Consider the following 23,331-nt stretch of genomic DNA (forward strand, 5'->3'; position numbering starts at 1 on the left):
GGCCAGTGATACGCAGGCTGGGGGTCAGGTCTGCAAGTGGCTGGCTGCAGCCCACAATATTAAAACACTGATTTAATTATCAACTTGCACTCAGTTATTATTTACTTTATATAGATAATCTCACAGCAAAGACATTATTTCCCCTCATAGTGTTTGCTTCATTTAATACTATATATTCATAGTTAATTCACAGTACTGGGGCTCTCTTGGGTAATGGTGATTGCTAATTTGGGTCCTGGACCTCGGAGTAGCACTGGTCTAGGTAATAGTTACAGCCCAGCCAGGCTTTGAGTTGCTGCTGGCACAGAGGGCTGCTGTCTTGACTCAAACCAGCTCTGACAGTGATAGCTGGGGCAGTGTAGCTGATCAGTGATGGCCTGGGCTAGTGATGGGGTTTGACTGAAGCAGGGTTGAGAAGTCTTGCCAGGTTGTGTGTGCTGGAAGAATGAATCAAGGAGGGAGACAGGAGGTGCTGAGGTCTAAAGCTGCTGTTTTGAATAGGTTTATAAGCTTGGAGAAGTCAGTCTGCCTTTGTCAGCTGCCTCCCAGGCCTGGAGGGAAGCAATGGCTACATAGTGCTTTGAATGGGTAAAGCCCTCCACTAACACTACAGGGCACACAATTCTCTTAGACAGACTGCTCCCTACAGGATTGGGGTGTCCAAAAGAGATGCACTTACAGCTGCCTTTTGTTTCTTCAGCTAGGCCTGCCCACCACTGGCTTCTCTTTCCCCCAGGCGCTGAGCAGGATCCCTGTCCCTTTGGGGGCCTTGTTTCATTTCCTCCCCTCTGGGCTCATGGCAGAGCTGGCAGTAAAACCTGTCTTTAGTCAAATAGCTTCAAGTCTGCCTCTGAGAAAGGAACTGGAGATGTTTTAGCAGCTGCTTCATCATTAAATTCTTCAGGGCAAGGTTAAAGAAACTACCCCCAAAATTACTTTCCATAAAAGAGACTAGGGGAGGTGGTAAGGAAGACTTATTAGGGCAACTCCGTTTTTACTTGTCTGCATCTACACCCAGATGTATTTCTCAGACCACCACCACCTCCCTGCATTAACTTCTGTCTTTCACTGAACTTTTCTCTACAAGGGAGAATCTCAAGGGGAACAAAGGAAGATATACTTGTACACTGCTTCAAAGGTCAAACTTTTAAGGCAATTTAGAGCATCCAGGGAAGAGAAATTAAGGACCCTGCCACTATCAGATACCTCAGTCCTCTTCCCACACTGGTTGAAGACAGGTGCTGTTTTGCCATCTGCTCTCTTCCAATCATGAAACTTTGTATTAAAGACAACCTCAATGTCTTTATTGATTTCCTATTTACAAATCACAACGCTGGCAAAAAGCAGAGTGTGAACACTGAATGAGCATTTGATACATTCATTAATATAGCACTAGAGTCTAGACGTTGCCAGCTGTTTGAGGTGACATGATACACTAGAAACTTCTCATACTTTTGGAGACGGGCATGTTCCACAATGAATTACATTCATACTATCTACAAAAGCCAGAATTGCCTCAAACCACATAAAGCTGTAAGAACAAAAATTGCTCAGATGTTATCCAGCGTTTAAGTTTTCTTTTAAAAACATTTTTCAGCAGGACACTCTAAAGCGACCTGCCCGGTGGCTTGAAAGCAAGATTGGAGGGAGGGTGTCTGACACAGTAGTAGTATTAAAAACAGAAACCTTAAAAAAGGAAAAAAAGCCACCAGGCAGGTTTACACCTCAACCTCATCTATGTTACAAGATCTTGAGCCTAAATGACTTACGTGTCCTGCTATTTTCATGGTCCAATAATTTCTGCTATTACCACTTATATACAGAAATGCTCAGGGAGTGCTATATTCACAGCAAAGCGTTTACACCTAAGGTAATAAATGGGCAAAGAAGCCCCAAACCCCGATGCAGGCATTCCCACAACCTTTGACAAGAAGAGGTGAAAAAGGGGAGCGCAGAAGCAGGCAGGGCAGCTATGTACATTCTAACAGAAGGCAATTTCCCTCTTAGAGGAAGGAGCATCTCCATTCTGTTCATCCATTTCAGAATATAGTTTGCATTGCACAGAATCAGGTTCAATAACTTGAGTAGTGGACCCATCATTTTTCATACTGGCCGTATTTTAAAAACTGCCTACCCTGAAGCAGGCTTACAAAATACATCTCACAATGTCTTCCTAAAGAACATAACACACTGACAACAGTATCTAACATCTACACTGATTATTTCTAGGTGACGTTGGTTCCTGATAGTTTATTTTTGCCATCTCGGTGGTGGAAAGTTATGAAGACAGCCACAGAACCGAGACCCGGTTACTCTGGCAGCCCAGGGGGAGGAGGTGGTGTCAGAATGGGATATTGTTTCCCAACTGGTAACAGGCATCAAATCATCCACTCCAGTAGAGGATGACCAGCATGTAATGCTTTGATCAGGGACTGCTATCACAAATTTAACAAGGGGAGCCCTGCAGTGAAGAGAGAGCGAGAAAAGCTTTTTAATGAACCCCAACTTATCAGAGACAACACCATCATGCACTAATTCCACACAAACACCTCTGAATGGTTTGGCCATCTATGCTTACAAAGGTAGCCTTTATTTCAAATACCCTCCTCCTCTGCAGACTGCCGGGAAGTAAAAATCCCTTTAGTCTTTGCTAGTCAGGGCAAGGGTGGGACCATTCAGGCAGTTACAAAACAAAGTCACACAGCTACTTCCCATCAAAGCAACAGGTCATGCTTAGCTGAAATCACATCTGGTTATGGTGAAAGGCAACCAGTTTTGAACAGAGATTTGGGGGGGGGGGTGGCTTTTTTGCCATTAAACCACCCCATTGAAGTCTGGTGCCAAAGCTTTGTTTAAGTCAACCAGAAGTCTCCAGTAAGAGCATCATTCTGAGAATCTGTCCAAACACCCACTGAACAGGCTCTAGCTGTGAGGGGACAGAGAAATGTACGTGGACAAGCAGAAACTCTTCAGTGTTTTTTTCTATTGTTTCATAAATCCCGCTCCATCTGCCAATTATTAAAGAAGTGGCACTTGAACACCAAACCCCTTCCTCTTTTGCATCAGGGCAGCAGAGCTCTGATCCAATACAAACGGTCAGTGATGCAAAGAAAACAAGACAGTAGAGTCATGTTGCGACTTGCCTGAAGACAGCAGCAATATACTTTACACTGGAGCCAAGTGAGGCACATTGTCAGGTAGAAGCAACCAAGGTCAACTGCTACCTCGAAGTTGAAGGGATTCAGTTAGCGTGGCAGCTACCAGTATGGATTCCCTGCTGCTAAACACTGCACAGGGGATATTTTTTAGTTCCCCCATTTGTTTAAATAGGATACAGAAAAAGTTGCAAAAAGCACCCCCAGGACAGAGCAGGGGAGCCTGCACGTAGGTAGCAAAGGTGCCCTATTAAGTGCTGATCTACTGGGCCTCTCCACCTACGTACAGGATCATCTAGCCACAAGGGGTCTCCGGTGGGTTGCACTAACTGTCCAACTTAAAGGATTGTCTCAAATTAGCAAAAACGCCGGTCGGTCTCTGCAGAGGTGCTCTCCTGGAGCTGGGAGTCCGTTCTGAGGTCTCCCACAATATGTAGTGCTGAAATAGGAAAACCTCCGTGAACACCAGTTTCCTTCCTTTTCTGAAAACAGCGACGGTATGTACAGCCTGGCAATATGGCAGGCACGTTCTCGTGAAACCGCTCTCAGAGAAACCTCCCCATTTTGGCAGTACTGCTGAATCAGCCTGGCAAACCCTCTCCTCCCAATCCCAAGTAGGGCCGAGGAAGAAGAAAGTCAATATGACCCTCAATATGAATTTTCTTTTTGCAGGATTGTCACCTAGTGGAGAATTTAACCACAATCAGAGCCACTTGTTTCCATGCTTCCAACTGATGTAAAAGCATCTACATTCATTACAATAAAAGAAACCATGAAATTAGACAGGGTTATCAGTAAAATGAAGAGTTACTAGCCACAGGCAACCTACAAATGACACCAGTAAACCAGTTAGTCTGTATATGGTGGTGGTAGCAGCAGCATCACTAGCACAAGGCAAAACATGAGCTTTACAATTATTTTACTGAGACCTTTGGCTAGCGTGGCTCCCACTGGCATGGTCTAACTCAGCCAGAGATTTCGTTTAGAAGGGCATGGGAGAGAGGGAGAGGGGGACAAATGTTCACCCAGCATAGCTGATTCCAACAGCTGCACTATGTATAGAAGATAATCTCTGGGATCTGTCCATCCTCCACAGAAGTGCCGTTGTTATTCCCAGCCGCGTAACAGAACGTAAAGCATGTTTTGGCTCCTGTTGTTGGTGATTCATGGATCACTTTGCGCAGTCCTTTGGTTCCATAGTGAGAATCTGGACCCTGCATTAGTAACAGAAAACAGGGGCAGGCTAGTTAGTAAGATTGGGAATACGGCCAGACCAGAGCGAAACCACATCAGCTCAGTCACATTGCTAGGTTACAAACTCAGGGTCTGATCTTGCTAGGTGACGAGCATCCCTACATCTCTGCGAAGTGCTCAGGAACAGAGGACATTCAGCAACTCCCAGCTACTAAATCTCAAGTATTTTAATACACCAACAGCAAGCAGCTATTTTCTGCAGTCCGAGGTTTTTATGCGGACTTGCTTTGAAGACGTTTTTCCTTTTCAAAGGGGAAGGCTCAAAAAAAGGCCACGCACAGACCTCCAGCGCTAATTCGCCCTCACTGGGCAGCTGCTGTTACTCATTTTATTCATTACTTCTTTGCTACCAACCCCACCCCCTTTCTCTCCCTGCCTTCCAGCAACTCCACTCTCCTTCCTGTACACCATATTCAACCCTTCCTACATCTTCCATTCCCTCCCCCTACGTGAAGGCTTGTCACTTCTTCCTGTACCTCCCCTCTGCCACAGGCTTCCTGTAGTGAAGAAAACACTGTCCAGTTGAAAAGAACTCAATTAGGTAGACAAAATATAACCATTTAATGGAATTTTGGTCAGAACTAGGCTGCTAACAGGCTAAGTCTTGCAAAAAGTTCCAAGTGCTGTACGACAAATGCTCCCGACCCTGGTATTCTCATCTCCAAGAGCCATGCTGCCCACTAGCAGTATTCAAACACTGGGCAAATGTCCACACTATTAAATCATTTCATGCAATACCTGATTTTCCATCACCCATCCAACTACTGACCCATTATGGCCACGCTTAATTGGTCTCATCTGAAACCCATGGCTAGATTTACATTTCTACCTTCCCACAGGGAATTGGGGCACTGTTCTAGTTTAAGACCAGAGACAAGTTTTAGAGGCTTTCCCATGTGTTCTGTCAGTATGGACGCGCACGCAAAGAGGATTCTCAGATTGAAAACTAGCTGCACCTAAGTATTCCTAGCACTACGACAATAAAGACTTTGCATACAACTGTATTCCAACACCACCATGAAGCCCCACTATGCTAGGGGCTGTGCAGACACATAGGAAGAGCGTCCTGCCTTGAAGAGTTTACAAACTGAATAGAAAGATCAAGGGTGAAAGTAGCGACGGGAAGATTTTTAACGAAGTCTTTCATAGGAATGGGGCCTTCATTCTACCTTAGATCTTATTTCAAAAACTGCTTCTATGTTTGAACTCTAGTGTATACAGGGCCATTGTTGCATGGTTTAACCCATATAACGACGTTATCAGTTCTTGATAGCTATGTACCGATGCTGCTTCCTTCGTGTAGAAAGGGCATAACTATAAATAGATTCACAAAACCAAGACTATCTACACTGGCCAGAAAGACACAATTTCAGCACTAATGCAGCCAGCACCATTAGCTAGCCTGGCAAACATTTACTAAACAAAACTAACTCTGAATGTTAACCCCTGACGTGCCACTTGCATATTGGTAAGGAGCTAAACAATAAATGCAAAATTTCAAAGAACAGCAAGAGGCCCTGGAGGTCTAAAAACAGGATCAATGTTACTTCCCACGAGACCAGCAAAGCCATGAATCCTCCCTCCCAGCCACATGCCGAAGCTAGAACCCCGTTACAGTACCTTTAGTGTCGCACACGCTGTATAGCTGACATTGGGTAAAATCTCAACAGGCTCTTTAAACATGACCCGGAAAGTGCTGGAGGATCCATCACAGCTGAACCCCGTGTCATTCTGACCCAGTACTGTATTGCTGTCTGTGTGGATGATCTGGAAGATGGATTAGAAAAGTAAAAATCTGTGTAATTAGCTTCTTTAAAAAAATTGGAATTGGCATTTAAGTAAGTTATTTCCTCTCTGAGTTGCACGTTAGGTCTGTTAGCGAAGATCTTCATTATCTAAACACTCCATTGGACTGGTGGAGAGAGATAAGGTAGCTTTACACAGGCTTCTTTGGTACAGATGTTAGCTGCGTTACGTCTGCCGACTCCACCACTCAGACCTTTTAGCAAAATACAACTAAACTGAAATGCAAACGCATCAACACAAGTCAGTACAGGGAGACAACAGGAAAAAAGATTCTGAAGATCCCTAATGCCTTTCAGACTCAGAGATTTAAGGGGCCTTTTGTTAAGAGTCAAATTCATTGTTATAAAATTAGAGTGAACTCGTAGACAGGGACAAACAGTACTTTACGAGACTGAATATGCCTCACAAAGAGAAAAGAACTGTTTAATCAGAACAAAATGGGGGTCATTGGGACTAGGTGATTTAGTGAGGTCTGAGACTCCACAGTGCTAGGTAGCCTGCACTGGTTTCCAGTTATTTCTGGGTCCAATTTAAATACGGCTATGGATTGACACAGTCTCACAGGTTTGGATCCCAGCAATCTTTGAGACCGTCTCTCCCTTTACACTGCACTTGATAGTTGATTTCAGCTGGGATATTCTTGCTTCGGTCTCTAGTGCTGAGCTGTGGGGGACCGAGGACAGTGTTCTCAGTAAGGGACCCATCAATGTAAATGCTGGTCAGATGAAGCTTATGTACTTCCTACCCTTTGGCAATGGAACTGGAGATCCATTTCTTTACAACTGCTCTTTTGATTGCTATGGTTTGATTTGAAGTGCTTTGAAGCGGAGGTCCCATCCCCAGAGGATAAGCAGTGTTCAACTTTCCTGAGCCAAGTATTAATGTGTTGTTCCAACTCACTTCTTCCAAATGGATCCTAGAGCACTTTGCACAGTGATTGCACTGAAAGAACAGACTCGGTCATGAGCCAACTGTCTACTGGCACTGTTTTGGAACAACGCCAGGACTGATGGTGGTAAAACCGTAGGGAACGCTGCTCATTCCAAACAAGTGCCCATCAATGCATTATTGCCACCTCACCCCACCCTCCCATTGTTTGGTTTATGCCACATTTTAAGAGAATCTTTAACGCCTTAGTGTTAGTCTCTTAACTGGTATTTCATCTCGCTGCCTGTGAAACACAGGTTGATTGTTGTCTGGATGTGGGGGTATCGATCAACAATCGCGTTTAAAAAACCATCATGTAAAGTGTTTGTGGAAGATAGGAAGGAGTTCAAATGAGCAAAGGCAAATGTATTCCACTGGTTACTATGGCTACATATGGGATGTAAATATGTACTAAAAGCTAATGTGCTCACCTAATGCTTGAGTTAGCTTGCTGGTCTCCTCCCTTCCTGCTAGATAGCTAGCTGTCACCCAGCGCTCGCCACCCAGTTTGTCACCATTGACTATCCTTGCTTGAGAAGGCCAGACCCAAGCACAGCAGAAATGGGCCGGTCTAGCTGTACCTGTATAAAACTAACGGTTACAAACCTTCCGCGAGCGTTGGGCTTCGACAGGTGACGTGCGTGTCCATCCCACTCTTGGCGTGAGTGCGCCCCACGCACAGTCGTTGGCAATTTTTCCCTCAGTGGTACCCGTTGGGGCAGCTCAAGGGCCCTCTGCTGCTGCACGCCACTGGGTGCTGTCTGAAAGGGCCCAGCCATGCCTAAGCCCCCCTCAGTTCCTTCTTGCTGGACAACCCCAAGGCAAAGGGGTAGGAGGGCAGGCTGTGGAATGGACACGTTCAACACATCTTGAACAGTTACAGACGGTTCATAACCGTTGTTTCTTCTTTGCGTGATTGCACAAGTGCATTCCACTCTTGGCCACTCACAGGCCATAAAGTAGGAGGAGGGACCAGAGTTCATGTACACGGACTGGAGTACAGCTTGTCCAAATTTAGCACAGTCTCTGGAGTACCAAGTGATGGCACGCTGGGGTGCAAAGGTGTAAACTGAAGACCAGGTTGCCACCCTACAAATGGCCAGGATAGGGACTTGTGCAAGGAACACCGCAGAGGCCACTTGCGATACTCTGGGGCTCGGCAGGGAAATGCCTGCCATGTTGTTAACACACACGAAGGCAGGAAATTATGCAAGATGAAATTCTTTGCAAGGAGACCTTGAGACTCTTCATTCTGTCTATTATGGCCATGAACAGCTGGGCTGACAAATGAAACTGTGTAGACCTGTCTATGTAGACTTGTCGAAGTTGATCAGCAGACCTAGAGCTTCGAAAGTTGATTGGATGAGATGTACACTGGACAGTACCTGAGCCTGGATCGGCCTCTGACTAGCCAATTGCCCAGATCAGAGCAGTCCTGTACTCCTAGCCTCATCGGGAAAGCAGTTACCACAGACACACATTTTGTGAAAACCCAGGGAGCTGCTGACAGGCCAAAAGGAAGCACCGTGAACTGGTAATGAAACTTTTGTTACAAACCCAAAGAATTTTGTGACCTTGATAAATTGCCACGTGAAAGTAAGCATCTTTTCAATCGCGGGCAGTATACCAGGATCCAGGGAGGGATAATGGAAACCTAAGTGACCATCCCACAGTATTCTTGCCAGCAAGTTAAAGAAGTATGGGCTGGATGAATGGACTGTAAGGTGGATAGAAAGCTGGCTAGATCGTTGGGCTCAATGGGTAGTGATCAACGGCTCCATGTCTAGTTGGCAGCCGGTATCAAGCAGAGTGCCCCAAGGGTCAGTCCTGGGGCTGGTTTTGTTAAATATCTTCATTAATGATCTGGAGGATGGCGTGGATTGCACCCTCAGCAAGTTTGCAGATAACACTAAACTGGGAAGAGTGGTAGATACGCTGGAGGGTAGGGATAGGATAGAGAGGGATCTAGACAAATTAGAGGATTGGGCCAAAAGAAACCTGATGAGGTTCAACAAGGACAAGTGCAGACGCCTGCACTTAGGACGGAAGAATCCCATTCACTGCTACAGGCTGGGGACCAAGTGGCTAGGAAGCAGTTCTGCAGAAAAGGACCTGGGGATTACAGTGGACGAGAAGCTGGATATGAGTCAACAGTGTGCTCTTGTTGCCAAGAAGGCTAACGGCATTTTGGGCTGTATAAGTAGGGGCATTGCCAGCAGATTGAGGGACGTGATCATTCCCCTATATTCGACATTGGTGAGGCCTCATCTGGAGTACTGTGTCCAGTTTTGGGCCCCACACTACAAGAAGGATGTGGAAAAATTGGAAAGAGTCCAGCGGAGGGCAACAAAAATGATTAGGAGGCTGGAGCACATGACTTATGAGGAGAGGCTGAGGGAACTGGGATTGTTTAGTCTGCAGAAGAGAAGAATGAGAGGGGATTTGATAGCTGCTTTCAACTACCTGAAAGGGGGTTCCAAAGAGGATGGATCTAGACTGTTCTCAGTGGTACCAGATGACAGAACAAGGAGAAATGGTCTCAAGTTGCAGTGGGGAAGGTTTAGGTTGGATATTAGAAAAAAAACTTTCACTAGGAGGGTGGTGAAGCACTGGAATGGGTTACCTAGGGAGGTGGTGGAATCTCCTTCCTTAGAGGTTTTTAAGGTCAGGCTTGACAAAGCCCTGGCTGGGATGATTTAGTTGGGAATTGGTCCTGCTTTGAGCAGGGGATTGGACTAGATGACCTCCTGAGGCCCCTTCCAACCCTGATATTCTATGCTCAACTTTCTTTTTGAGAGATCTGTTGTGCTGGTGCAGGTCCAAAATAGACCTGAGACCTCTTTGCTTTCAGATTAGAACCACTTCCCTTCTGGGACACTGGGGAGCCTCCTCTATGGCTCCTACCTAAAGGATAGGCTGAACCTGCTGGAGGAAGAGCTCCTTGGGAGAGTGGCTCCTGATGAGGGATGAGGAGGGAGCGGCAGAAACAAACTGAAGTGTATATCCCACTTCCATAGATCTTAATACCCAGCAGGCTGAAGTAATCCAGAACCAAGCACTGATGAAGTGGGAAAGCCGTTTGCAAATATAGGGAAAATGGAATCTGGCGTGACAGCCTCGAGCATCCCATCAAAATAGCTGTTTAGCACCCACTAGGCGTCTAGATGGAGCAGAGGCAGACGGAAGGGGTGGTCTATGTCTATAACCCTTGCTCTTCTTTCTCTGCAGGTCCTTCCGAGAAGCAGAAGCAGAGTAACAGTGAGTCTGTTATAGGTAAAAGTACTTTTTGGATGGGGCTGGTGCATACAGCCCCAAAGACTGTAAAGTAGACCTAGAGTCCTTCAAGCCATGGGGCTTAGAGTCAGTTTTCTCTGAAAACAGCAAAGCCACTTCAAAGGGCAAGTCTTGTAAAGTCTATTGGACTCTTGTGAAAGCCCTGAGCACTGCAAATGTCAACAAGGTGGTGTGAGGATTCTTTAACCTCCTCCACCAGGATCTCCAGGATTAAGGCCACGCTCTTTCGCAGCTCTTGATTCACCTTGTCAGTCATTGGGGCAGGTGAATGTCCCCTGAGCAGACTGCCTCATCAGGAGAAGATGAAGAAGAGGCCAGCATAGCTCCTTCATTAGCTGTCCAACAGGGTCCTTGTGAACTACCTCTTGCTGCTTGCTACTGGGCTCAGGAACAGGCCGTGCCTGACGAGTAGACTCCCCACCTCTCTCCGACGACACAGAGCATGAATGCCTCATATGACCTTCGAAACCAGGGGGAACCCCACAGGTTTCAAAAAGGCCACTGAACAGGGGGTTGGTGCCAGAGACTCCCTGGCCATGCACTTGATGGTACTCCCGCTGAAGGTTCCCTAGCAGGTAGCAGTGCCTTGGTGGAGAGTAGTGAAACTGGTTCCAACACTGGAAAACAAAGGAGCCAATCTCTCTTATCCCTCTGCTGACCAAGGGGGAGCTGCTCCCAACAGTGCCCAAGACCAGTGCCGACTCAAAGGAGCGCCTTCACGAGCAAAAACTTTAAGCTGGCTTCTGTCTTTCCTCATCCGAGGCTTAAAGTCTTTCCAGATCTGGCAACAATCCTGAATATGAGCTTCCCCGAAACACTTTCGGCAGCTTGAGTGTCGGTTGCTCACTGGCCTCAGGCTCCGCAAGAGAGAGAGCTTGAAGCCCAGGGACCAAGGCATCCCTCAGTCCCAAATAACTTGAAAAAACCCAACTGGGGACTGAGGAAAACACATAGTACTTACTTAATGGTGTAGATAGTGTAACACTATGAACCAGTCGGAGAACACGTCAACCTTCCTGATCACTCGATTACAGACCTCAAAGTCACAATTCTCCAACAAAAAAAAACTTCAAAAACAGACTCCGAGAAACTGAAGAACTGGAATTAATTTGCAAACTTGACACCATTCAATTAGGCTTGAATAAAGCCTGGGACTGGATGGGTCATTACACAAAGTAAAACCTATTTCCCCATGCTAATTTTCCCCCTACTGTTACTCACACCTTCTTGTCAACTGTTGGAAATGGGCCATCCTGATTATCACTACAAAAGTTCCCCCCCCCCCCTCCTGCTGAGAATAGCCCACCTTAACCGAGTACTCTCTTTATAGTTAGTATGGCAACACCCATTTTTTCCATGGGGGGGTGGGGTGTGTGTGTGTGTGTGTGTGTGTGTGTTCCTACTGTATTTTCCACTACATACATGCATCTGATGAAGTGGGTTTTAGCCCACGAAAGCTTATGCTCAAATAAACTTGTTAGTCTCTAAGGTGCCACAAGTACTCCTCATTCTTTTTGCGGATACAGACTAACACGGCTACCGCTCTGAAACCTGTCACTATGAATCTAGGAAACTGTCCACAATGAATTACAATGAACACACAGAACACTTGCTAAGGCCAGCCAAGCAATTCCAAGGACAATCCCGAGTGGTAAGGAGGAACTGAGAGGGCTCAGGGGCGGGTGGGCCCTTTATACACCACACAGTAGCGTACAAGTTGCCACGACAGGTATTACTTGAGGGAAGAACTTCCTGACAACTGCACGCAAGGGCACATGCACATCAGGAGTGGAATGACACGCAATCACTCAAAGGACTAGTCTGTGTAAACATTTGTTTCCCTAACCCGAACGTTCACCTGAATTGTCTCAATGCGGTCAGATTATACATTTTTATGAGCACTAAACTCCCAACATGGCAGCACTGGGATACCACAGCGATGGATGCAATTTATAGCAGAATAGAAACAGGAGTATGAAAGTAGCTATTCCTCCTAATCCCAGTGTGTCCCTTTACCCACCCTGCTCAGCTAATCAGTATTTCTATAAAACATGAAGGCACCTTTTTATAAAAAGGAGTTAACTGTATAGTTGAAAACCTGCAAGGTTTATATGGCAGCAAAAAAAGGGCATGTTTAGCACAGTAAAAAGAGGAAGTTTAATACCTGTATATTTACTTGGTAGTCTGTGGGCCCATGTATTGATCCATACAGTCCAAACCCAACTACAAATATCCTTTTGTTTACTGAGAACCTGTAAGATTTAAAGAGACATTAACAGGGAAGAGTGAGCACAACAATGGCAAGCTGGTCTGCTAAAGTAAGGCGGATGCATAGTGACCTTAGCTCAAAGGTTGTTTTCAGGTCTAAGACTTGGTGAATTATGTACTGTATTTTAAGTGTGCTTTTCAATAAGGTCTTAGATCCTTGAGAGTTAATGATTTGCACGAAAGGAAAATAGAATTTTGCATTCTGCATCCCTAAAACCACCATAAGCAATTCATGCTGCATCATGAACACTCAGATTGACCCCACACAGGACAGGATTAGGTGGCTATGTACATTGTCACATGTGAGCTTTCATTAAAAACAATGAACTCTCTAGCCCATAGGACTGCAAAGACAGCCTCTAAGATGTGAACTGAGTCGAAGCTGATGCAGTGGTCTGCCGGAATCTGGAGAGGTTGAAAATAAAGCCAAGAGGGATGAACTGCTCCTACTCACCTCAATGAGATTAACACTGAAGCCAAAGAAGAATACTTTAAATGTCAACATTAAATATTTTGCACCTGATCACTGAAGCAGAATCATTAAGTTAATGTACTTGTGCATAATTGCTCGGTGTATTTGCAGTGAGCAGCTAGCTGCTGTCAAGATTGCCTGGGTAGAGAACAAGGACTTGGACAACTCCCACACCCCACCTTATTCAAAAGCTACCTTCACCCCCCCACCCCATGCCCACAAGACAGGGAAGAAAAGGAAATACATCCTCCTTCCCATTGCCAAAACACTAGATTGCTTTTCCCTCCTCCCTGGATACCAAAATTAGATACCCCATTTTCAACACCACCTCCTCACCCCCTCAGACAACAGCTGCAATGTTAACATGTATTTGCAAAGCACCTCCAGGGCGCATTCAAAGTTGATCTGCAAGCAGTGTAAAATATTTCATATCAAAACTGCACCGCAGCCTGGCTCAACATGCACCTTGAAGCTGATGCTGTCAAACAGTTTCACTTAAAATAAGTTAGACAACTTTAACTCAAAGACAGATAGGTGTCAAGAGGTTTCTTGATGTTAGATCTTTGCTCTAAAAGTTTCCTGCTGTAATAGCCTCTCCAGCACAAGGTTTTACCCTGCTTTCATGATGGGGAAACTAAACCACACAAATTAAACATAGTCCTATAGTCACTGCAAGTCAGCAGCAAATATGGGAATAGCCCAGCTCTGCTAGACTCCCAGTGCCTTGCTCTAACCACTAGGCCACAATGCTTGCAATCAGTAAGGGGAGCCTTTAATTGAGACAGCCTTCACTTCACTGTACCCATTAAAATGACCTTGCATGAATCTATAGAATGATTAAAGGATTAGAAAACCTGCCTTACAGTGATTGAGCGTCTTGAGTCTATTTAGCTTAACAAAGAGACTGTTAAGGAGTGACTTGATTATAGTCCATCAGTATCTACAGGGTGAACAAATATTTAATAATGGGCTCTTCAGTCTAGCAGAGAAAGGTCTAAATCCAGTGGATGGAAGTTCAAGCTAGACAAATACAGACTAGAAATAAGGTATACATTTATAACAGTAAGAAATTAACCACTGGAACAATTTATCAAGGGTTGTGATAGATTCTCCATCAGACCGGATGTGGTTCTAAGAGATGCTCTCATTCTGGGGCAGTTCTCTGACCTGTGCTATGCAGCAGGTTGGACTAGGTGATCACAATGGCCCTTTCTGGCCCTGGCATCTACAGCAAGTTAGATCTACAAAAAATAGCTTGATGTTAGTAGAAAGCTGGTGCATATCTTAGTGTAGCAGGGAACTGGCACAGATTTAACAGAGCACTGGTGAATCAACACCAAAGACAAGCCATGATTTGGCCATAAGGCTGCAGGAAACAATTAGACAAGGGTCTGATACTTACTCTATCAAAAAGAATGTCTGGGTGCATTTAAGGTGTGTCTACACTAGAAAGGAGTCGATTTTAGCTACACAGGTGTAATTAAAGCAACAATCTCTCCCCACCACCCAACGTGGGCATAGTTATTATACAAAGTATAAACGAGCTTATACAGATATAGCTTATTCTGTTTTGGGAAGCAAATTATGTTATACCAGTATAGGGCACCTTAACTAGCATAACTGCATACATGCTAGGGCTTATACCAGTAAAGAAAGCCACACCCTATCCAACAGTTATACTGGTAGAACATTTTAGTGTAGGCCAGGCCTAAGCCTGCTCAAAGCTCAATAGAACAGTAACAGACGAGCAGCAGAATTAGCAGTAGAGCTGACCTGATCCTGTCGCTAGTCCCACTGTACCCCCAGCGGCTCTCCACCTGCTGGAAACGGTTGATGCTGCACTCCTTCCCTCTCAGGCAGCAGCGTGGTCTGTCAATGAATTCCACTCGGGGTTTTGGATTGACAGTGAAGTGGAGAAACAGGCTAACCACTTCCCGGTCAGTCAGAATTCCTGACTGGGCAGGCCCTGCAAAGGAGCAGACAGAGAGCAATGCTGTCAACACTTAAAAAAAAAAAATAAAAAAAAAAAAGGCAAAAATTGCTGCAAGTTTTACAATGGAAGGCAAATTTATGCTGAGAATACGAGTAGGTGATTCCTAGATAATGTACACAAGGAATGCCACACATACTTAAATTCCCTCAGGAAAGTAAGCCAGCTTCATTGAGAACACAGTACATCTGGCCGCTTTCTACCTGCACATCGATATGTTGAGACTCTACACATCAGCAGCTGGTCTGGCATGTATTATAAATGCACACTTCCATACAGCCAACATGCTGTTGTTTATTCCATTGGCCTGGGTTCTACCAGAAACACTTAAGAATATCAAGGGCATGCAGCGAATTTCCCAACCCTACCCCTTTGAGATATCTGTGTTTATATTTTATGTGACAGTTACAAAAATCTACACTCATTTAGTTTATTACCACTGCTGTGAAGACCCTGGATGGGATGATGAAATGGGATAAGTACAGCAGGAAGAGATGTAGATATTAAAAAGATGCTGTCAATGTGAAAGGTAGCCCATTTTAACTGTTGAGATGGACATGGTTTCAGGTAATACCACCTACACCTGTGTACTCCCTGCCATTCTGGGGGATTTTGTTCCCACTTTTAAAAAACAAAACACACACCACATTTCTATTCCTGTTGCAGTATGCATCTTTCATACAGACAAAGAAAACTGACTATAGTTAAATAGTAACAGTATACAGAAAGCTAAAAACCAAAAAATTCCTCTTATCTTTCTGTACAGTCATCTTAGGCATTCCTTCTAAAGGGACACTGAACTCAATCAATTTCCAAAAGAAGTTTAATTGAATGGTTCCAGTGGTGCCAAAGCACTCTTTAAATAGTATGTCCTGACTAATTGCTTGCAGAAGTAGCTTTTCTGGTCCTGTGTTTCAAAGAAACTTCTGTGTGCGAGTGAGAAAGATAACACACAACAATGAAGTGGATCACACACAAAGTTGCTGTCAAATGCACAAACAAAAAATCTCCACCTCTTTTCCAGTTAGTCATCCTAAGTGTGGTTTGTAACTATGATTGGTTACATTCAGTGACTTTTAAATTAATTGTGCCCCTTTAAATAGTCTTGAAAGTCAGGTGTAAGATGGCACATGACTGCAAGAGACAAGGATGAAATAGAATTTAAAGAAATATGTATTGTTAACATTTAAATGGCTTTACAGACACCTTGATCAGCAAAAAATTACTGCAAGCAGATCATGTCTAAACATACCCAGTGTTGCCACAATTCCTGGTTCTGGAATGTTTCAAATTCCTTGCTCTAAGGGGATAGGGGTGTGGCAGACCTGCTAGCCAGCCAAGATGCATTTATGTTGATCTCCACTTTCTATACTAAATTATAAGCTGGTTTTGTTGAAACCAACAGCTTCCAAAATCCTCTCATCTAGGCTACCAGTTCCATTTTCCCACCTCCACTGTGGTCGACACAGACGCAAGAGGCATTGCTCTGACAATGTTAGTTTAGAGGACAAAAGTGCAGCAAATCCATTCATCCTTATTGAAGGAGGGGCGGGAGAGTATAAATTGCTAGGATATTTTAAAGACTGGAATGGACACTGGAAGAACATTTGCTATACGTAATCTCAAAGCAAGATAGTAACAGTGATTTCCCTGCTACTGGAGAGGCCACAGCTCAAACAAGCAGTCATAACAGACCACAGAACAGAGGTCCTGGCTTTCCCTAGAGTCAAACTTCTCACCCTGGAACTCCGAAAACCTATGCAAGCCTCCTACATAACTGAACTTGTCATCCATAAAGTCTGAAGGGGAAGAAAAATCCAGCATCTTCCAGACGGAAAAGACCGAACAGGCAGAAATTGTTGGCTTTTACTGATGAGAATTTTGACCCTGTCAAGAAGAAACATGCTTTCTTTAGTCAACCAGATGCTACATCAGATTTGGAATTGATACAACAATCCTGTACCCAACTAAGCAGTGGTTCAAACATGAGGAACAAACTGCACATTGTGACCATGGATATCAACGTCAAGGGGGAGGAAAGCCATTAAATATGTACAGCAGACGAACAGGATTGAGCCACCCAGTGAGAATGGACTGAATCTCTGACCAACAGAAGGGTTAGCATGTCAGACAACGGCCAAGTCAGTTCTGAGACAGACAGCATGGCAGTTACTGCTGATTTTTAGTATAGCCGTCGTCTCTTTAAATATACATTGCACACTTTTTTGGTTATCGTGGCTGTCATTATCATCAACTTGATTTTTCACTTATTTTGCAGAGGTCAAAATTCATTATCAAGTAATGGAAGCCACCCCCCTCCTTAGAACTGACCTATCAAAAAAAAAAAAAAGGTTGTGTTCGTGCACCCTTCTGCTTCTTTATAATGTAGAAAGGTGATCTCTAGATGTTTCTAAATGGCTTTCTTCTGCCTTTTTTTTTTTTTTTTTTTTTAACACTAGAAATGTCAAGTTGACTTTACTCTCTGGAGGACTGGAGAACCTCAGAGATAAGAAATCACAAGAGACAAGTGGGCAAGTGAGAAAGGAAGACGTTTTTAGTCAGATAGTTTAAACCAAGGGAACATCTTTTTCACTTGCTCTCCTGATGGAGGCTTAGGGAAAGTGTTATTTGTGAAATAACTAACACCTCTCTCTCTTCAACTGAGGGCTGAGAAAGCTTCCATTCCAGGCATCTACTCTGGAGAGCCCATTAGCAAAACAGGGATGCCAACACTAGATATTCCTGATCCTTCTATGGTTAAGAGGAAGCACAAAAGCGATTGTGTTTCTTTATGATGAAAGTCTGAACGGCTTACAACTCCTCCTCCCTTTGTAGGTCACCTTTCGGAACAGGATACACCACCATTACCACCACAGTTCAATACTAAATGTTAGCACTTTTTGCAGTCTACTCTCTCAAGGGAACAGGAAAAGTATATTCCTATTCAGATATCATGTTATTTCCTTTTTCATATAGTCAGTAGTAAAACACACAGATAATATGCAAAGACAACAGGACTTAACTTTTAGAAAGCTACTGTTCTTAGGTTCTTCATGGGATGTTTAAAACTGAATTACTGATAAGCTGTGTGATGTACCTGTAGCTTTTGATGTCCAACAACAAATATCTAACAAGTATTTTGAGCAGTTTAGGATATTCTATGAAAATCCTTTTTTTGTAAATATACTTGATCCTCTAAGATTCGGAAGTGGAGACCAGGTCTCCCAGAAGCGCCTTTATTCAGTTACCTGCTGCAAACTCCTCAATAGTCATCAATGGGAAGCGAATAAGAGAAAGCGCTTTGCCCAGTACTTTCCGCTTGTTCTCTGGAATCACCTGAAGTTGCTGCCGCTGACATTCTGCCTCCGACCAGCGAACCACTGCATTAAACAAACGAACCTCCCGAATCCCCAAGGTATCCCGCTCCAGCACCGCAACCAGGGTGTCTGTAAGGCAGGACAGCAACAACTTTAGGCACTGACCCATATGTCCTGATTTTTAAGTGGCCAAAGTTCCCAATGCAGAATCCCAAGGTGAGGAAAGGAGTCGGAATTCAGAACTGCAGGACTGCTCCTAAACACTGTATGCCCACAACCTGATGAGTAATTCCACAAGTAGGCATGCCACTGCAACAGCAAGCAGTGTCTACAGAGTGGATACATTTACTGGTGTGCAGGAAAAGGAATTTCTGGTTACCTACAAGTCAAACTTGAACATAAACAGGATAAGAGCCAAAAAGTTTGTATTATCCATGCCTTAATTTGACTGTTTACCCCACTGGCAATAGAAAGTGAATATTTTGACTTTTAAGTTCCATTTATGAAACGTGCAGACTACAGTGTCTCTGGACATAAAAATATTTAACACCTGAATCTTGTTTCATGTCAAAACACTGCCAACTCCTCCCACAGAGGGTATGTTAAACCCAACAGCAACAGAAAGGACAGACTTTGTATCATGCCCCAGAGATCAAAGTGTCACAGCACCAAGGGACGTGAATGCCAGTGTCTAGTTCTAAGAGTTCTGCTGAGAATCCCCTGCCCCTATATGATTAAGCCCAGGGACGGTCAGTCCCAGCCCTTGAGAAGCTGGCCCTAGACAGCTAGGGCCAAAACCACAAGGACAAATTGCCAAGTAAAGAAACTTTTGTTACAAGCTTGACTTTTAGATTACACGAGTCTGCAGAAAGGAAAAAAGCTTACCTAAATCAATGTCTGTGAATCCCTCAGCATTGATGGCATCTGATGTGTTCTTGTCTATGTTCTCTAGGCACAGGCTGGCCAGCTGGGGTTCATCAAAGAGTCTTGCCTAACAACGAAGCATCCATCATTAATGCAAAGAAAAAGTTGTTTTCAGTTCCTTATTTGCAGCCAATATAACGATCAAGGATATTTTAAAGCATCTTTCTCCAATTATTGGATTTACCACTAGTTTGCAAGCCAAATGAATTCATGACACAGACAACATAGCTTAGCTTTTCACAGCTAGTTAAGGAAGAGTAACAATACACCTACTTGAAGAAAACTTGGCTCCAATTTAGCTGAATACATCTTCACTCAAAAGTTACCTCAAGTTAGAAAGACTGAAGAGTCCTGTTAACTAGCACCATGTTAACTATAACTTTGCAGGCAGCAGAGACAGGGACAAGTCAGGTTCAACGTGTCAGCTGATAGTGGGGTAAACTCTACTAGGTTACATTTAGTTTGATTTTTTTTTTTTTTTTTTTTTAAATAAAGTTAAAGGAAGTCCTTTATAGAAGGGACTCCTTTGTCTGAGAGCAAGTGTAATTGAGAGTGCTACCTCAGAAGAGGGGGACGGTAGTGCCTGAGTAAATTGGGCCAATCTACATTAAAGAAATTTGCACTGTACAACTTCACCAATGTCATTACATCGAGTGAAAATGCCATAATAGAGACACAGCACATTGATGCAAAGTGAAACTCACACTGCTGCAAGTGAAACCAGTAACATACTGAAGCAACCTGCACTCGTGCAAGTTCTGCTTTGTGCCAGTGCACTTGGTCTACATGAGGGTTTGCAGAGGTGTAAATAGATCCATTTACTTACAGTAAGGAAATTCACAATGGTATAAGTGGACTAAGTCTGGTCATACAAGAGTCCTCAGAGTGGTTCTATGCCAAGCCTAAGTGGCACCAAGGTCGCCAGATTGAATGCCAAGGACCCAGCACCAGAGCGGTTCTGTGCCCAGCATGCGTAGCACCAACGTCCTGAATCCATCTGGTACCACCTCCTCTATGCCTAGCATAACTATCAAGGTCCTTGGAGCCATTCAGAACACTTGGGAATATGCAGTGGTCACCTTGAAGAATACTTCCTATCCTCCGTGCTCTCTCTTTTCTATTTAGACTAAGCTCTTCAGAGCACGGATCTTACTAAATACGTACAGCACCTAGCACAATTGTGCTACAACATGCTGGGGACTCCATGCACTACCATAATACAAATAATGGATAAAAAGGTGTTTTGACTTAGGAGCTTAGACAGGGTTGCATTCAAGGAGCTGCTGGTTCTCTAGGTGCCTCCTGCCTCGGACTTGCGCAAGGCTTTCTGAGCCAGAACTTAGTAACACCAGCTTCAAATGCTGAGACCTCAAGCGCATCAGAGAACTGAAATATGGCAGAATTCCCTGCTTTAATAGTGACTCAGCAAATTCAGTGGTGAAGCAACCCAGCTAAGCACACTGGAAGGCCTGCATGCCAGCACTTTCAATGGATGCGGACAAGTCCTGGCCATCTTAGGCTTTGACATGCTCTAGGTCGCTTCATATCAGACTTACAGGAGTCTTGGTGTTTGGAAGCATGCTCTGCATTTCTTCATTGCTCAGTGACATTTGCAAGCACATCTGGCACCAGCACATCATGGTCAACTATGAAGCCATCAACAGATGGCTCAGCTACACTGACAGTGTTTTCAAGCCCCTGTTGATCTGGTCATCTCATCCAACCCCGCAATGATCTCCAACAGAATCTGACCAGGAGTGTCACAGACGCAAATCATAGTTGCCTGAGGATGAATGGGGCTCCAGGACCAGAGAATTATTTGCAACCAGTCTTGTGGGAGACATACCTTTGCAAATCTAAAGTCTAGAACTTTCATTTCAAAACTATTTGTGCTGCGGTAAAAATGGACTTTTGAGGTTGATTTCCAGGCTCAAGGACTGGACCTGGCCTTGGAGCCAGGAATCTCTTATCAGCCAGTCATTGAGATACAGCTCCACATAAATATGCCTGTTTTTCGCAGAAAGGCTGCCAGTACTGCCAGACATTTTAAGAGCCTGGGGGGCCATGGAGAGTGAATGGAAAGTACAGAGACTAGTGATTACTGTCTACCACACACAATGGAAGATGTTTCTGATCACCTAGGTGGATCACAAGATAGGAAGGGTGCTTTAAGTCAAGAGCCAGGAACCAATCTTGTGGAAATGGAAAAAGGAATATGAAAAGCCAATGTGTCCATCTGAAACTTCAGTAACCCATGTATTGCTGAGACAGTGGACACTTGGGTATCCAATATCTTTTATCGTCTGAGACTTTAATACAAGCAGAATCCCTTCCTCCTGTACTGCAGAGGGACATCTATGGCTCCAAATGAAGAAATTACTGTGGGACAAAGTTTTATCCTGCCCTGGCAATCTCTGAAGTCATCCAGTGGGGAGCCAGATGTTGATGACACAAAATCATTGCATGAAGACGACCATGCGAGGTCTTCTGTTTGTAAACTCTTCCTTCTCCCATTCTCCTAAGGTGGCTTTCCCACTGTAGTGTGACCGGTAAGAGACCTGCACAGAACAGCAGTCAGACATGCCCTGCCCTGAAGCAGAACAAGCAAAGTGTTTATCCAGAACGTGCAGGGTGACATCACAGGAGGACTATGGTTTGAAACTCATGGATTTGTCCTCAGCCATGACTAGAAAGGCCTTCAGTGGCCCAGGAAAGGCTCAGATCCCTAAACAAGAGCAAAATTCCTGATGGGGCTAAAAATTGGCATAGAATTTTATAAATATTAACTTTTTCAGTTATAACAACAAGAAGCTTCCTATGCAGAAAGACTTAACTTTCCCAAAATAAATCAGCAGATGTAATGAAGGACCCACTAAAGGCTGATTTGCTCTCTACAGCAGTCAGAAGGAAAAGAATAACAGCTGAGGCCCCAGCTCAGCCTCACAAGGGGACACTGGCAGGGTCACACAGCCTCAACCAACCCCACTATCCACAGGTTCCACATCTGTGCACATCACCTGCAGTGGAGATCCGAGCTGGCACTTGTTGAGGAAAAAGGCCACCATCCAGTTACTTGCAACAACAAATAACTGTTCCATCTTACTCACCTCTCATTTCCTTCCCTAAGGAGAAAAAGGCCGAACACTTTCTGCATTCTTCAGAAGTGGGGGGATCCTGGTATTATAAAGAAGTCCTTCAAAAAAGGGGCCTTCTAGATGGCTGCCAGTGGGCTCCATACAGTGAATATTTAATTCCTGGAGTTGCCCTAAATTTGAACAAGTGAATACTTTATAGTTTCACTTCTTTAGACCACAACACTTGTTCCAGGCAGATGAAGCCCAGTAAAGTTCTCTCTTGTTACAGAGCAATTTACTATTGTCTCACCATCATGGCATTAACAAGGCACTTGGCATACCAAAAAGGTTCTTTCTGGAATACCGACAGCAATTGGTATAAGCACTTACAATTCATGCTTTACTACTTAAAGGACTACATCTTTCTTCATTAACAAGAAAACTCCTGCTAGTCATGCAAAAATTCTGGACTAAAACAATACACCAGAGCACAGGAAGCCGTTCATTTTCAAGCTATGCCACCTCTTTTGTGTGTGTATCCAAAACATCCTTATCATCCTAGATCATATAAAGCTGCTGCGCCGGTTTAAAAGGACTTGAAATGCAAATAGCCTCAGAACATACCTGTGTTAAGAGCATGAATGCGTTGTCTGCTCGGAGGTTTTTCTTTAGGAACTCCACGCAGTGGGCTTCAAGTGCAGGGACAGCGTATTTTTTAGCTGTGTAAAGTGTTGTCATAACAGTCTCTGGGCCAATCTGAACCTCGTCCGAATAAAGAAATCTGGAAGTACGCAAACAAGTACTGCTCTGTAAGCCTGCTTTAACTACTTGGAAAACAGCAATAAGAGCC

At 44.3% G+C, this 23,331-nt stretch overlaps 1 protein-coding gene across 1 annotated transcript in view; it reads right to left on the bottom strand.

Annotated features, from left to right (window-relative positions):
- Positions 1–1,310: 1,310 nt before the first annotated feature.
- The window catches only part of BTBD2 (BTB domain containing 2), a 38,865-nt gene continuing 16,844 nt past the window's right edge, over positions 1,311–23,331 (bottom strand). Inside the window, exons 3-9 of the mRNA XM_065422003.1 lie at positions 23,106–23,262; positions 19,369–19,474; positions 18,415–18,612; positions 14,950–15,142; positions 12,601–12,688; positions 6,030–6,176; positions 1,311–4,369 (exon numbers count right to left, since the gene is read on the bottom strand). Coding sequence (XP_065278075.1) covers positions 4,208–4,369; positions 6,030–6,176; positions 12,601–12,688; positions 14,950–15,142; positions 18,415–18,612; positions 19,369–19,474; positions 23,106–23,262 — 1,051 coding nt within the window. The 3' untranslated portion in view covers positions 1,311–4,207. The remainder of the gene's footprint in view (positions 4,370–6,029; positions 6,177–12,600; positions 12,689–14,949; positions 15,143–18,414; positions 18,613–19,368; positions 19,475–23,105; positions 23,263–23,331) is intronic.

This window comes from Emys orbicularis, chromosome 24, assembly GCF_028017835.1.
Source record: "Emys orbicularis isolate rEmyOrb1 chromosome 24, rEmyOrb1.hap1, whole genome shotgun sequence".
NCBI lineage: Eukaryota > Metazoa > Chordata > Testudines > Emydidae > Emys > Emys orbicularis.